This window comes from Bombina bombina, chromosome 5 (genome assembly GCF_027579735.1).
Source record: "Bombina bombina isolate aBomBom1 chromosome 5, aBomBom1.pri, whole genome shotgun sequence".
Taxonomy (NCBI): domain Eukaryota; kingdom Metazoa; phylum Chordata; class Amphibia; order Anura; family Bombinatoridae; genus Bombina; species Bombina bombina.
In genome coordinates this window covers 628457719-628475253 of record NC_069503.1, presented here as the reverse complement: position 1 = coordinate 628475253, position 17535 = coordinate 628457719, and the positions used below count along the sequence as shown (strand labels likewise).

At 37.7% G+C, this 17535-nt stretch overlaps 1 protein-coding gene across 1 annotated transcript in view; it reads right to left on the bottom strand.

The window, feature by feature from the left end:
- The window catches only part of NFX1 (nuclear transcription factor, X-box binding 1), a 588547-nt gene that overhangs the window by 535556 nt on the left and 35456 nt on the right, over positions 1-17535 (bottom strand). The window contains exon 2 of the mRNA XM_053714588.1: positions 16125-17189. Within this exon, the coding sequence (XP_053570563.1) occupies positions 16125-17189 (1065 nt within the window). The remainder of the gene's footprint in view (positions 1-16124; positions 17190-17535) is intronic.

Sequence of the window (17535 nt, the reverse complement as noted above, 5' to 3'; positions counted from 1 at the left end):
TGCATGGCCTCAAAACACAGTGTATATCCTGTAACAAATGTCATCATTCCTCTCAAGAACATGACAAAAGATTACTTTTAAAACCCATTCGACTGATTCGGTTTCCTATGGCAACCTGCCTTTATTTCCATACAAATGCTTTTTTGTTGTGTTAATTGCCCAGCGTTTGATGTCATATGAACCATTGCTACAAATATCTATTTAAAGGAGGACAGAAATATTTTTTGTTCTTATATAAGCAACATTGATTTGGGACTCAATCACATCAGCTTAAAAAAAAATCATTTGAAGAAGTAAAATTTTGCTTGTTCTGAAACTTTCTGGCAAGATCAATACACGGAGAGCAAGTTTCTATTTTGTGATGCTGTAAGATCTCAGAATGCATATAGTTCAAACAAAGTGAAGTACATATACCCAGGAGGGGCAGGTTGAAGCCAAGTAGTTTTAAGATCAACTCTTCACTTTAAAGGGAAAGTCTAGGCCAAAATAAACTTTCATCATTCAGATAGAGCATGTAATTTTAAACAATTTTCCAATTTACTTTTATCACCAATTTTGCTTTGTTCTCTTGGTATTCTTAATTGAAAGCTTAACCTAGGAGGTTCATATGCTATTTTCTTAGACCTTGAAGGACACCTCTTTTCAGAATGCAATTTAACAGTTTTTCACCACTAGAGGGTGTTAGTTCATGTATTTCATATAGATAACACTGTGCTTGTGCACGTGAAGTTATCTGGGAGCAGGCACTGATTGGCTAAACTGCAAGTCTGTCAAAAGAACTGAAATAAAGGGGCAGTTTGCAGAGGCTTAGATAAAAGATAATCACAGAGGTTAAAAGTATATTAATATAACTGTTTGTTATGCAAAACTGGGGAATGGGAAATAAAGGGATTATCTATCTTTTAAAACAATACAAATTCTGGTGTAGACTGACCCTTTAAGTCAATAGAAATACACAATGTTGACTTCCTTGGTTGTGGAAGCATGTTTCAAAGTATTACTATTCCAACATTTTCGTTCATGATTTGGATAGAACATACAATTTGAAACAACTTTTCAATTTACTTCTATTATCAAATTTGCTTCATTATCTTGTTATCCTTTGCAGAAGGAACAACAATGCACTACGTGCAGCTAGCTGAACACAGCTAATTAGCCAATCACAAAAGACAAATGTGTGCAGGCACCAATCAGCAGCTAGCTCCCACTATTGTAGGATATGTGCATATTCTTTTTCAACAAGGGATACCAAGAGAAAAAGCACATTTGAAAATGTAATTTTGAGATACCTTTAAATTCACTTAGGAACAAAGCTGAAAAACATAACAAATGGAGCACAACACAGTGCACAAAAGATCTAAGTGCAGCAATAAAAAAATATGAATTTATTTATAAAACACATATAAGATATACAATCACAAGGATGACCTCAAACATGTGAGGTATGTTTCAACATATATTAAAAGATCATCCTCTTAAGAGCCGTGGGTGTAGCACACCCCTCCTCCGTATCACCTAGCATCCACACAGTGTTTTGTATCAGGGAAAAGTGAACTGTTCGGTTTGTAAGTCCCAAATTAAAGTGGCACTTTAAGGTATGGTTAACACTGGGCTGTGGAGTAAAAAAAGGCTAATGTCCTTTAAAACGGAGACAGTATGTCTTAGGAAACGGCCACTCTGTGAAAGCCGGCTCCAGTTCAGCCGTAACCACAAGCAAACTTGCGTCCACCGTCAGGTATAATGGGCATGGCCTAACGCATTTTGCAGGGCTCCTCCCCGCTTCATCAGAGGCAATGCCCATCATCCTTATTCTCCTCTTTATAGTTGCCACATATCCCATACTCATTGTATCAAAGGGAGTAGGAGAATAAGGAGGATGGTCATTTCCTAAGATATACTTCTGTATTCTGGAGATCGATGCGTGCCCCCATTGGTGTTTAGCTCGTGGGGCACGCAACGATTGGAGGAAGCCTGATTTTTCATTGATCTGCAAAATACAGAAGGAGATGCAGGCGGAGGATCGGCAGTCTGTTTACCGTAACGCAAAGGTAGGTTGTTTTTTTTTTTGTTTTTTTTTTTTTTAAAAAACATGTTTGTAAAGATACTGGCCTTTAATTCCTTAAACTTTACAATCACTTTAACAGTAATATCCTGCCTTGTAGGACAGAAAGGTCAAGAGTGCCACAGGAGTGCTGGAAGGCATTAGATTGAACACAGCCACACATTGCAAGGCAAGATCTTTTTATTCGGACATAGGAAAGAACCTTGGGAAAGGATGTCATACTAGAACAAAAAACAGATAATTATCATTTTGACTCCCATTATCTATGGCTATTACTGACTAATCTCAATCACACAGATCCAGTGGGTTTTATCCTGGATGCGAACACCAGGATAATACCATCAGATTACTTTTCTGATAGATAGTGTCAGAAAGAATACATTTGCTAGTCTGTGTTTCTATAAATAGCAAGGTGGTGTTCAACTGACAGTTGGACATTCATATATCACAATGTTCAAGGTAATAAGCTTTAATGATCGTCTTATAGAACAAAATGCTCTCTAATTTTGTCACACATTCTGCGAAGATCAAAGTTAATTGAGCCCTGTCAAAACGTTGCAACATTTGAAATAGAATGAGGCAAATATTTACTCTATAGCCTATTCTTTTCTTTTTAACACTAGAATAACTGGCATTACAGTTCAGAAACAGCACAAAATACACAGCATGAACACACAAAATGACAGCTATAAATTAACTATTTGAGTAGATGACATTCTTCTCATATCAATAAGTTCAATAGAGGCCACCCTCAAAGTTCTATATGAATACAGCACTCTCTCAAACTTTCAGAACTCAGAGCTCCACAACATATGACTGCATAAATATCCTTGATATGTACTTTCATGTGGTCAATGTCTTCACTAAAAGGGACATGATACTCAAATGCTAAGTGACTTGGAAGTGATGTACTATTTAGAGATAGGGTCCCCTCAAGTGGTGGAGTTTGGAGGGGGGACAGGCTAGGATTCTCAGGATATCCCTACAGGGTAAGCCTATGTATTCCTGAAGAGCAGTGCCTAGATACCGGGTTTAAAGTATCAGAAATCTAAAGTGAAGGGACAGAGGTATTGTGTGGCACACTTGGGGTGAGAATCTAGATAATCATAATGTAGGTGAGCAAAAGGACCCGTGGCACATACAATATACCTTTTATAGATGTATTAATTAAAATCTAGATAATACAGATTAAAATAAGGTATACACAATGTCTCGATTCAACAACGTTAATTAAGATTGGTAATGTAGGTCCTCCTATAGTATAAACATTCCAATTAGTTTCTATAAACTACATGAATGTATCCTGTCATTATTATCCAACTGTGCAGGTTAACGTTTCGGATACACTATAGAAAGTCTAGCATAAAACTTCTAATTATTCAGATTAGAGTAACGTTGCTGGATAGGAGTAACACACTCGTAAGTACAAAAATAAGCACTATCTTCTATCAAGATTTAAAGGGATAAAATTCCAGTCATCTTAATAAATAATCCTTATGAGTGCGTGTCAGCCTGTGTTAGGAGGTGTGAAATAAATTGTATAAAACTCGAATTAAATATCCCCTAGGGTAAAGGAATGGGTATTACAATGTTACAGCACCGTTAAGTATAGTGCCAAGATGGCCCTTAAATTAAACCCACTGTATCCCTGCTGTATGTAAGGACTGATGTTTATTTCTATATACACCACAAGCTAAATGTTATTGCCATTTAAGGCCAACATATTATTTAAATAATAATAATTAAATAATAATAATTAAACAGAGGAAACAAAAGTTTAAAAATTTATTTAATCAGAGTTTTATACAATTTATTTCACACCTCTAACACAGGCTGACACGCACTCATAAGGATTATTTATTAAGATGACTGGAATTTTATCCCTTTAAATCTTGATAGAAGATAGTGCTTATTTTTGTACTTACGAGTGTGTTACTCCTATCCAGCAACGTTACTCTAATCTGAATAATTAGAAGTTTTATGCTAGACTTTCTATAGTGTGTCCGAAACGTTAACCTGCACAGTTGGATAATAATGACAGGATACATTCATGTAGTTTATAGAAACTAATTGGAATGTTTATACTATAGGAGGACCTACATTACCAATCTTAATTAACGTTGTTGAATCGAGACATTGTGAATGCATGTGTTGTATACCTTATTTTAATCTGTATTATCTAGATTTTAATTAATAAATCCATAAAAGTTATATTGTATGTGCCACGGGTCTTTTTGCTCACCTACATTATGATTATCTAGATTCTCACCCAAAGTGTGCCACACAATACCTCTGTCCCTCCACTTTAGTTTTTAAGTGATGTACTATAACTGTAAAAATCTAAAAAGAAAAACAAAATCACACAAATGTCTTATCTTTTTACCTCATTTTTTCCCCAGTTTACTAAAGTGCGCTGTGAGCCAAAGCTACTCATTTTAGAGCCAATCGTTTTACAGATTTCATAGTAAACGTCCTTAAACTAAGGATGGAAATAAATTGACTGTGCCTGCACATACTATATGCACGCTCCCTTGCAAGTCAGGAGACTAGCATCCTATTTGGCTGTTTAAAGTTCCTTTACAATGTGATGTGGCTGCTGAAGACATTTTGAGGTAAAATATAGATATTTATGTGATATTTTTTAGTCATCTTTTTGCAGATATACTGCATAGCTTTCAAGTAATTCAACTTTGGGTATCATGTCCTTTTAACTATCAAGAAAGATTTGAAAATATGAAGGTGTTTATGCTCCAACATGTTTTAAGCTGGAACACAAATGTAAAAAAATTAAAATAAAAAAAAAACAAGGTCTGGGTGCTCTCTTGACAAAATATTCTTTAAACACCCAACATTAGTGGACCAGCTTGGCTAAACTCCAGCATTAGATATCCTCGTCCATCAGATACTAAGCACTAAATCAGCAAACTATAGGTTATAGACCAGGGAAATCTTAAGGGGATACTAAACTCAGTAGCAACTTTCTAAGTTACTCCTATTATAATTTTTCTTCGTCCTCTTGCTATCTTTATTTGAAAAAGCAGGAATCTAAACTTAGGAGCCAGTCCATTTTGGGTTTCAGCACCCTGGGTAGCGCTTGCTGATTGGTAGCAAACGCAACCCAGGGTTCTGAACCAAAAAGGGGCCGGCTTCTAAGCTGGTATTCTTGCTTTTCAAATAAAGATAGCAAGGAGAAAAAATTAAAATAGGCGTAAATTAGAACATTGCTTAAAATTGTATGATCTATCGGAATCATGAACGAAAAAAAATTAGGTTTAGTATCGCTTTAAAAATGGAGAACAAGTGGCAAACTTTGGAGGAGGTAGATTTCTGCAATTGCTCCCATAATGCCAAATCCATACTAATGTCACCACATATCTTCAGACTCCACCTATAGATTTTCCGCTTCTTCAAATTTTAAATTGTACAAAATATATAATCCCCACATATTGGGCATCTTCATATATATTCACTCATCAGAAGTAGTTGACCAAAGTAGTTACTACACTGGAACATGAAAGGTGCTCCTACTATAAAAAACAAAATTTATGCTTACCTGATAAATTCCATTGTTGTCATGGTGATGAGCGTTAGCGATCCGTTACTTATGGGTATACATTCCTACCACTAGGAGGAGGCAAAGTTTCCCAAACCCCAAGGGCCCTATAAAACCCCTCCTACCTCATGCATACCTTAGTTTAACATATAGCCAAGCAGTTAGGTTTAAAAAAAGGAGTAAGAGCCGAAAAAAAGGAGCAGGAAAAAAAAAAAAAAAAGGATGTGCATAAAACAAAACAAACCTAAGAAAACCTAAGATAAAAAGTTAAATTATCAGGTAAGCATAAATGTTTTTCATATAGGTGTCCAGAGTTCACGATATGTTACATATGGGAACTAATACCCATGCTGTGGAAGTCCATGAGTAACTATAAAGGGAGGGATTGAAAAAAAAAATAGGGTTTTTTTGTTTTTTTTCCAGATGCGAAATTAAATCCATAACCCAAAAGAAAATCTCTCTCTTATAACAAACTCAAAAAACAGGCACAATCATCAAACTGAGACAACTGACTGAAGGACCTTTCTACCAAAGGCTGCTTCATAGGAAGCAAAAACATCAAAATGGTAAAAATTTAGTAAAAGGTATGCAAAGTTGATCAATTGAAGCCTCATTCATCAGAGCACAAGAAGTGGCAACTGATCTAGTAAAATGAGCTGTAATTCTCTGTGAAGGAGGCTGACCCGCCTCTAAATAAGCTTTGTGAATCAAAAGTTTCAACCAAGAGGCAGGACAGGCTAAGGCACTGTGGCTGAGCTCTGTAGCAACCCAAGGGTTGCAGGTTCGACCCTGGCAAGGTTCACTCAATCTTTCATCATTCCAAGGTCGATGAAATGATCGCCTTGAGACCCTTACGGTGATTAGCCGTGCTTTAAAAGTACTCAATACATACATACAGTACATACATACAAAGAAATAGCAGAGGCCTTCTGACCTCTCCTAGGGCCAGAAGAAAGAACAAAGACTAGGGGGCCTATTTAACAAGGTGCAGAAAGACATGATCCGATGTTGCGGATCATGTCCGCCGCCCATCGATAAATGCTGATAGCGTATCATTACACCAGCAGTTCTCGTGAACTGCTGGTGCAATGCCGCTAGCAGGGGGTGTCAATCAACCCGATAGTATTGGATCGGGTTGATTTCTTGCAAGTTCTGTCCGCCTCCTCAGAGCAGATGGACAGGTTATGACAGAGAAGGCTAGCCAGAAACAATGGCCTTCAAGCTCCATACGGAGCTTGATAAATATGAACCTAGAAGTTTGTCTGAAATCCTTAGTAGCATTAACATAATATTTCAATGCTCTAACAACAGCCAAACAAAACAAAAAGATCTTTCAGAAGCAATTTTTGGATCAGGACACAAGGAGGGAACAACAATCTCCCTACTAAAAGTTGTGTGAGGAAACAACTTTAGGCAAAAAACTAAATGTAGTCCGCAAAACAGCCTTATCCGGATGGAGAATCACAAGAGAGCAGACAATTCAGAAACTCTTCTGTATGCATAGGATCAAAAGGAGACTGCAAAACCCTTAACACTAGGTTAAGACTCCAAGGAGGAGAAGTAGGCTTAAAAACAGGTTTAATTCGGACTAAAAATAGATAAAAAGAAGAAAATAAAGTACTTTTAATTAGCACTCTTGCCTCTAAAAATAGTTATGCTAATATGCAAAAATGATGGCCAAAAAGTCATTTAGCCACCCACATTGATAAAGAGACTGCAAACAGGTATTAGTACAATAATATAAGTAATTTAATGTGCCAAGGATCAAAATAAAATTCGGACTAAAGCCTGAACGAAACAATAAATATCAGGAAGATTAGCAGAAATTTATCCTTTCAGAGAACTGGCTGATAAACCCTTTTCTAAACCATCCTGCAAAAACTGAAGAATCCTAAGAATTCTAAAAGAATGCCAGGAAAAAAATATGGTAAATTCACCGATAAATGCTAATTTTTCAAACTTTGTGATACATTTTCCTAGAAACAGGCTTATTAGTCTGAATCAGAGTGTGAATCACAGAATCTGAGAAACCTCTATGACGCAGAACTATGCGTTCAATTTCCATGCCATCAAGTTTAGAGACATTAGATCTGGATGGAGAAAGGGACCCCGAGATAGATCTGACTTTAGAGCAAAAGGTCAAGGCGGGCAACTGGACATTCAAACCAGATTCGCATACCAAATCCTGTGAGAGCACGCTGGGGCAATCAGGATTACAAATGACTGTTTCAATCTTATCTTGGAAATGACTCTGGAAAGTAGAACCAGGAGGAGGAAACTGATAAGCAGGCTAGAAGGACAAAGGAACTACTAGCGCATCCACTAATTCTGCCTGAGGATCCCTGGACCTCGCAAAGTACCTGTGAAGTTTGTTGTTCAAACGAGGAGGCCATCAGATCTTTTTCAGGCCCCATAGACCCACAATCAGATAGAACACATCCTGATGGAGAAACCACTCCCCTGGATGTAGAGACTGACAACTGAGAAAGTCTGCCTCACAGTTATTCACTCCTGGTATGTGAATTGCAGAGACTAGACCAGAATTGGCTTCTGCCCAATACAAAATCCGAGATACCTCCATCATAGCCAGGGAACTGTGAGTATCCCCTTGATGATTGACATAAGCTACTGCTGTAACACTGTCTGTCTTGAAACAGAGATAAGACTCCCTTTTTAACAGAGGGCAAGCATGAAGGGCCCTGAAAAGTGCACGTTCCAGGATATTGATTGGTAACCTTGCGCCCCCCCCCCCCATGAATCCCAAACCCTTGTGCTGTTAGAGCCCCCCCAAACAGCTCTCCAACCTGAAAGACTTGCATCTGTGATAATTACAGACCAGGTAGGACGAGCAAAGAAGACCCCTGAATAATAGACTGATGATTCAGCCACCAAGTTAAAGACAGGTTAGTGCTGGAATCTAAGAATATCTTTTGAGATATCTGGGAATAATCCCTGCACCATTGACGTAGGATACAAAGCTAAAGAGGCCTCATTTGAAATTGAGCAAATGGAATTGCATCCGAAGCTGCAATCATGAGACCTAGTACTTCCATACATAGAGCCACTGAAGGTTCAGACAAGCAGATATAATTTTTATTAGTCTCTGCTCTGTTAGAGAAAGACTCATGGACACTGAGTCTATTTGTAAACCTAAAATGTTAACCTTTGTCTGAGCAATCAAGGAACTCATTGGTAAATTGATTTCCAACCATGTCTTTGAAGAAACAACAATAGCCGTTTTGTGTAAAATTCTGCTTAATGAAAAGCTTGAGATAGTACCAAGATATCGTCCAGGTAAGGGAAACCGGCAATACCCTGATCTGATTACAGACAAAAGGGTAGCCAGGACATTGGTAAATATTCTTGGAACTGTAGCTAGACCAAATGGAAGAGCAACAAAACGATAATGCTTTTCTAGAAAAGCAAACCTCAGAAAATGGTGATGTTCTGAGTGAATTGGGATGAAAGGTAAGCATCCTGTAAATCTATTGTGGAAAGTTGTTGGTATTCTTACAAATTTGTTTAAAATTTTCAGATCCAAAATTGGTCTGAGTGTCTTCCTCCTTTGAAATAATTAAGAGATTTGAATAAAATCACATCCCCTGTTCCTGTAAAGGAACTGGCGCATTAAACTTCCATATCTTTAAGATCCGAGACAGATTGAATAAAAGCTAGATCTTTTATGGGATTCAATTAGATATCCCTGAGAAATAATATTCTAAACCAATGGATCTGGGACAGATTGAAACCAAGTCTCCTGAAAGAGCTTTAATCTGCCCCCTACCAGTAATACTGGATCAGGGTCCATACCTTCATGAGGTTTTGGAGGCTGGAACAAATTTCTTATTCTGTTTGGATGTGTTCCAATTTGCATTGGGTCTCCAGACTGAACCAGAGGAGCTGTGTTTAGCTGAGGAGTCCACTTTCTGTTCTTTATTTACGAAAGGAACGAAAACGATTAGGAGCTTTAAAAACTTTTCTTTTGACTTCTTGTCTTGAAGAAGAAAAGCTCCTTTACCTCATTTAATAGTAGAAATAATAGAATCTAACTCAGACCCAAATACATTTCTTTCCTTGAAAGGAAAGAGAAAGTAATCTAGTTTTAGAAACCATATCAGCACTCCAGGATTAAAGCCACAACCACAGCTAAAAACATGCATTTGACATTGATTTTCATAATATCAAATACAGAATCACAAATAAATGTATTTGCACTTTGAAGTAAACTTGATCAATTAAAACTTTCACAGTCATTAGAAGACTGCAGTGCAAGACTCGCAAACCCATAAGTAGAAGTAACAGCTATGTCAGCAATAGATATAGCTGGCATGAGTATATATCCAGTATGTAGAAAGGATTTTCTTAGAAAAGATTCTAATTTCCTGTCTAAAGGGACTTTAAAAGAAGTGCTGTCTTCTAAAGGAATAGTAGTATGTTTAGCTAGAGCGGAAATTGCCCCATCTACTTTTGAAATGGCTTCCCATAATTCTAGATTAGATGCAGGTAAAGGATATAGCTTTTTAAACCTTGTAGAAGAATTAAGACACACACCTCGTTTAGACCATTCCTTAGCAATTATGTCAGAGATAGCATCAGGTATAGGGAAAATCTCAGGGAGATTAACAACAGTTTTAAAATACTGAATTTAAACGATTACAAGGTTTATCATTAGAAATAATATTTGAACTGAGCTTTTGCGCTTGTTTGAAGGCAGTAGCTCAGCCAATGCCTTTGTAATACTGATAGTAATAAAAAAAATGTATTACTTAAGGTACTCCATCTGCACTTTCCTGTAATGAACAGACAGTAGGTGCGTTGTTACTCAGAGAAACATCATTTAGATTGATCAGTATGCGATAAATCGAAATATCAGCCACATAAAATAACCTGAAGAAGGTACTTCAATTGTTTTACGATAAGGACACTTATTATTGGTAGAAAGGTGTTCAGGAGACTCCATTTCTAGAGTAAATATAGGGACAGATTTGTGCGGCTTCATTATAGCAAAAAAGCTAAAGCGATGCAATAAGCACTATATAAATAACCCATTTAAGCAAGCTTTTGAGGAAAGGAAAACCTTTGCCTCCCTCTATACAGCTTTACAGGGACAATAAAGCACTAAGCGGAACATGTCAGCATGTGTAAAAAAAACAAAAAAAACAACTTACTGTTTAAATAAATTAAAAACGCACCAAATATCCAATGTACACATATCCGAGAGACATGTGCTAACCCGACATGCGTATACTAACGCGCCAACACTGACCTGTACTCTATTAACCTAATAAAAAAATAAATTTATTGATAGATATATATATATATATATATATATATATATATATATACACATATATATATATATATATATATATATATATATATATATACACACACACACACATATATATATATATATACATATATACACACACACATATACATAAATATATAATATAATATATATATACACATACATATACACACACACATACATACATATACACGCACATATACACACAAACTTTTAACAGTAAAAACAAACATACTTACTTACCCATAGACACTCGTCCACTATCAAGCAAGTAGCAGACAGCCAAACCAGTACTGAAACATATCAGAAGAGGTAATGGAATAGGTAGATCTGTAAAGAGAGGCAGAAGACAAGTCCCTGCAACCAAATTTACAGAGGGCTTATGAATTATTTCCAAAGAGGCAAAACCATTGTATCACAAACCATACCCCCAATATATCTGACGAGCACTGTACTCTAAGGGGAACCGGGCTTCAATATAGACTGAAAAGCCTCTTTCACTGAAGAAATCATGCACATCTTAATGCTTCAACCCCTTTCCAACGGATGCAACGTAAAAACTAAAGTATGTGTGAGATGAGAGGGGTTTTATAGGGCTCATGAGGTTGTGGGAAAACTTTGCCTCCTTCTAGTGGTAGGAATGTATTCCCATATGTAACGGATCGTAGACTCTTGCCACATATATAAACGAAAAGAATTATTAAAAAGAGACAGTCCAGTCAAAATTAAACATGATTCAGATAGATCATGCAATTTTAAACAATTTTCCTATTTGCATTTTGATTGTTTTTCATAGTTAAGACACTGCTAGTTCATGTGAGCCATATAGATATCAATGTGCTCACTCCGGTAGAGTTATTTATGAGTCAGCACTGATTGACTAAAATGTGAGTTTGTCAATGAACAGATACAGGGGCAGTCTGCAGAAGCTTAGATACAAAGTAATCACAGAAGTAAAAATGTGTATTAATTTAACAGTGTTGGTTATGCAAAACTGGTGAATGGGTAAAAAAGGGATTATCTGTGTTTTTAAACAATAAACATTTTCAAGTAGACTATCCCTTTAAATATAATTGTACTTAGTAGCTGCCATATTTGGAGTAGCACAGAGTCAGTTTGTGAGATAATTTTGTGCAGAGACAGGTTATTTTATCAATTAAAGGAATATGAAACCATAAAAAAAAAAAAATCATGATTCAGATAGAGCATACAATTTAAAATAACTTTCCAAAGTACTTCTATTATCACATTTGCTTTATTCTTAGGGGTCTATTTATCAAGCTCTAAATGGAGCTTGATGCCCTGTGTTTCTGGCAATCCTTCAGGCTCACCAGAAACACAAGTTATGAAGCAGCGGTCTAAAGACCGCTGCTCCATAACCTGTCCTCCTGCTCTGAGGCGGCGGACAGACATCGCTGAAAATCAACCCGATCCAATACGATCGGGTTGATTGGCATCTCCTGCTAGCGGCAGATTGGCCGCGAATCTGCAGGGGGCGGCGTTGCACCAGCAGTTCACAAGAATGGTTCGCTATAGCGGATCATGTCCGTCCCCACAATGATAAATGGACCCCATTGTATAAATTTGTTGAACAAGCAGCTATGCACCATCAGGTGAGAATATATACACACACACACACATATACATATATATACTCACTGGTCTTCTGCCATCAAACCAAGTATTTATTTGTGTAACGTTTCGGGACCTGTAGCGTCCCTTCTTCTGACAATCAAATAGGCCTTTATAAGTTTGCTCACTTGCACTAACAAACCCTCCCCATGTTGAGCCTCCAATCATAGGAGACCGTGTGCAAAACCTTAAGACTAAACCATCATATAGTTTAGAAAAATACAAACATAAAAAGGTGTTTTTAATCCTTGATTTTAATTTCTTAAGTTTATATTATATGTTCACTAATAGCTACACTTATTTTCACTACACTTCACATATGTATTGCGCCTGATCTGATTGGGTCTTTATATTGGTACCTAACCTGATGGCTTGGGCTGCTGATGGTTTCTTACTCGCTCTGTAATCCAGGTGATAAGATTTGCATTGGGTCATTGTAAGATTATTTGATCTGAGGACACCCCAGTGAAATCATTTATTTGAGATGGTTTTGAATGTCCGCCCAGTAACATCTCCACCCAGTCGTCATAATAGTTTTGTTCATTTTAGCGTTTGGTAGGGTGTTGGAAGTTACCGTTATTATTTTGTAGCCGGATGGGTTTATCTATATCTATTTATTTATTATTTATTTATTATTATTCTATTGCCATGTGATTTTAAGGTTGTTAAGAGCATATGATACGGCTATTCTATTATTTAACCTAGTCGGCATATTATCTGGGGCTTATGGTTAGTGACCGACTACATGTATGTTCTCACATATGCATATATATCTTTGAGGTTACCTATTTTTGAATATAAAATTTTTTTTGGTTTTTGTATCACTTACTATGGGGATTCTCTACTGAGATGTAATATATGGGTTTCGCCTGCATCTGGCTGCTATTATAGGTATGTGCTGATGGTAAACTGGCTTGGTTGTGTCAAATTTTCTTGTCTTGTCTGTTGGGTGAGCGGAGTGCCTGGGAGGTGTGACATTTAGATCATTTATTTGTGACATTTAGATTAGACGTATGTCTTCTTCTTGTACAGGCACTAACGAACCTTAGGTAGGTGGTGCCTTCAGCAACCTACATTGTGCGATTGGACAATCGGTAGATGGGATGTTTGAGTATGTTACAATAAGTATTGATTAGTATTGACTGTGTGTACCGGTGATGGGTATCAACTGTTATATAATCTATGATGATGACTTACACTGCGGCAGTTTTTGGCGAATACTGGGCTATTGACAGCGATATCAGGGTTATCGCGGGTCCACTGTATAGTTTTTGAGTACTTATGATGGGCACTAATTGTGCCATATGTCTTGATGATGATGTGTACAGTGACTGGTATGTGCGCAAATTGGACTACGGACAGCACTCTCTGTGTCATCGCGGGTCCACCTATTAGAACAAAGGGGCGTCTATTGTTTTGTGTCTTAGAACAGGAGGAGGAGGAGGTGTGATATAGGTAGCCAATCACGATTAAAGGGCGTGATAAGTATAACGCTGTGGCCTGGAAAAAGGGAATGTTACGATCTGGCGAAGTGTCCTACGACATTATCTGTTTATGTTTTGTTTTGATTATGACTTGTACAGAGGCTGGTTCTTGTGCAGATTGGGTTACTGACAACACTGCCGGTGTCATCGCGGATCCACCTATTAGAACATAGGGGCGTCTCTTGTTTTGTGTCCAAGAATAGGAGGTGTGTTATAGATAGCCAATCACGACTGAAGGGCGTGATTAGTATAACATTGCGGCTTAGACGAAAAAGAGAATGTTACGATCTGGTGAAGTGTCCTATGACATTAATCAGTTATTGTTATTAAAGCTATGTGAATCCTCAGGACAGGATTTGGTGTTAATTACTTTTTCGATCCGGTCAATAGCTGCGATTACCTTTGCAAGGTGTGAATTGTGTTGACAGCAGCATTGTTTTCTTTATTGACAAAACCAATGAGAAGTGAGGGGCGTTTTTTGCCGTGAATACTAGGTGGTGGATGATCCCATTTTTTAAATCAAGGGGTGTGAGTTCGGATATCTGGATCACAAACATGATTAATTTGAGCAGTGCCAATACATATGTATATACTTTATATTTTTATTTACATACACATTGAGTGATAGTAACGGTGTCATTTGTCACATTATATAATTTACACAGGAGAAGTTTTTTACACCTTGTTATGTTTGTATTTTTCTAAACTATATGATGGTTTAGTCTTAAGGTTTTGCACACGGTCTCCTATGATTGGAGGCTCAACATGGGGAGGGTTTGTTAGGCCTTTATAAGTTTGCTCACTTGCACTATTTGATTGTCAGAAGAAGGGACGCTACAGGTCCCGAAACATTACACAAATAAATATTTGGTTTGATGGCAGAAGACCAATGAGTGCTTTGAATTATTTGACATTGTATACTCCCTGAGAGCACCGTGGCAGTTGCGAGGTGGTAGTGAGTGCATATACTGAGAACAGTCCACATATATATATATATATATATATATATATATATATATATATATATATATATATATATATATATATATATATATATATATAAAAATATATACATACATACACACACACATACACAGAGAGAAGTGCACTCACAGGAACGAACTGGCTAAATACCATTGTTAGCCTGTCCTATGGCGATTTACCACCTGGGTGCAGCTTCTTTTAGCCCAGTAGTATATCAGTCTGATCCCGCCTATTACGGTCAGTCCAGTGCCGAAATACCAGGCAATTCCTCTCTGAACAAGGAATACAGCAACCCCAGACGATCGTTTCAGCCTTCATTGGGACTTGTCAGTGAAGTGCAGCCATATTCCTCTAAGCCAGGGGTGTCCAAACTTTGCTCTCCAGAGGTTTTGGAACTACATTTCCGATGATGCTCAGCCAGCATTTTATCTAGCTGAGCATCATGGGAAATGTAGTTCCAAAACCTCTGATGAGCAAAGTTTGGACACCCCTGCTCTAAGCACACTGAGCAAGGAGTCCACGTTTGGTTGCCCCTTTTTCCCATAGGGAGACTAAATACATACAGAGAGAAGTGCACTCACAGGAACCAACAACTGGCTCAATACCATTGTTAGCCTGTTCTATGGCGATTTACCACCTCGGTGCAGCTTTTTAGCCCAGTAATGCTTTTCACCGAGTAGAACTTTCCTGTAGTATGTCAGTCTGATCCCGCCTATTACAGTCAGTCCAGCGCCAAAATACCAGGTAATTCCTCTCTGAACAAGGAATACAGCAACCCCAGACGATTGTTTCGGCCTTCATTAAATATATAATTTTCAAAAAAGGATTAAAAAGCAAAGATAGTAGGAGTAAATTGGAAAATTGATTAAAACTACATGCTCTATCTGAATAATGAAAGAAAAATTTCGATTTCATGTCCCTTTAAATGCATATGTGGTAAGATCCACAGAATTTGGCTTTTCTTTTTCAAATTCTGACATACACACACATAAATGTACATAACCAGTAGACCAAATAAACAACAAAAAATCACTATCTGTGACAAAAAAAATACATTTTGCAATACATTTTATAAAGAAATGCATATCATAAACAAACCTGTGTGTGTTTCCTTGTTCTTTGGTATGTCTTTTTTATGCTGTCTTCTCCACCCTGAATGCATAGATGTTTTAGGAGCACTGTCCTGAGAGTGGTGTTTCCGCCCTGAATGTTTGTCTCCATCAATTCCCCAGTGATGTCCACGGGTTTTTGATTCCTGATACATATTTGAGACAGACTGCTCTTTATCCCTCTCTGTGTTTTTCTCTTTTGATGTAAACACTGGTGGTTGGCTTTTCTCATGTCTTGAACTCTTGCTCCCCTGAGACTCATTTTCTTTACACAGTTGATCCTCTTTCTGAGGCTTCCTCCAGTCAAGGGAGTCCTGCTGAGTGTTCTTCTTGGGGTAAGGACGCCTTGACTTCTCTTCAAGTCCTACATCTCTCTCAAGTCTTGTTTTGAAAACTTCGTCCTTGGATGGTATATGTTTCACCACATCCCGAGGAGGAATGTTTTCAAACAGCTCTGTCTTTTGAATAGGAGCTACCCGTTTCTCACGATCATATAAATTCTTTGTTCTATCTCTTGGACCCCTGAGGGAGCCACCTGAGACATGTGTCAATCTCTTTGGCTTGGCTCCTCGGTTGTCGGCATTCCCCACCTCCTTCTCACTTTCCGAAGAGCATAAGTCACTGGGTTCTCTAGTTCTTGTACGCCAATCACCGAGCGGAGTAGTTCCACAATAAGCTGCCCTAGATGACGTGTCAGAGAGAGGTTGCCTTGGTTGATTTCTTGTGTGTGATCGCTCACTTCTTGAGCGCTGCCATCTCTGGTTCTGAAAGCTATGATTCTTGACAGGTTTGCTAGCACTGGCTGTATCAGGTAAGTCATGCTGACTTCTTCCACTGTTACTTTTGGCAGAGCTATTATAGGTGTGCAATTTTTGTACTGGGCTATCACGATTATTCTCCTTAGGTGGATGATGCTGTTGTGATGTGGGCACGACACTGTTTCTATTCCAACTAATATTGGATTCTGCTCTTCCATGTCCTCGCCAGCTTGGCTGGTGGCTAGCTCTCTCCCGGGGAATGAAATCAGCAGCTTCAGGATTGTATTTTGTTGTTCCTAGCACAGGAAAAAAAAAAAAAAAAAAAAAAAAAACTTTGTTGACACAGACTAAACAGAACTACAAACCAAACTATGCATAAAACATTTCTCTTTTGAAATATTACTCTCTCCATCATTAACAGAACGTATTAAGCTATATAGATTTTCATGGAGCTATATCAGTATCATCTGATGTAAATCTAGATTGTAAGTTCCCACGGGAATAAGGCCCTCAATTCCCCCTGCATTTGTCTGTAAAATGCTGTCTTTTATTGTATTGTTTCTCCATTGTAATTTTATCCTTGTACCCATGGGCAGCACTGCGGAATCTGTTGGCGCTTTAAAAATAAAGAATAATAAAAAT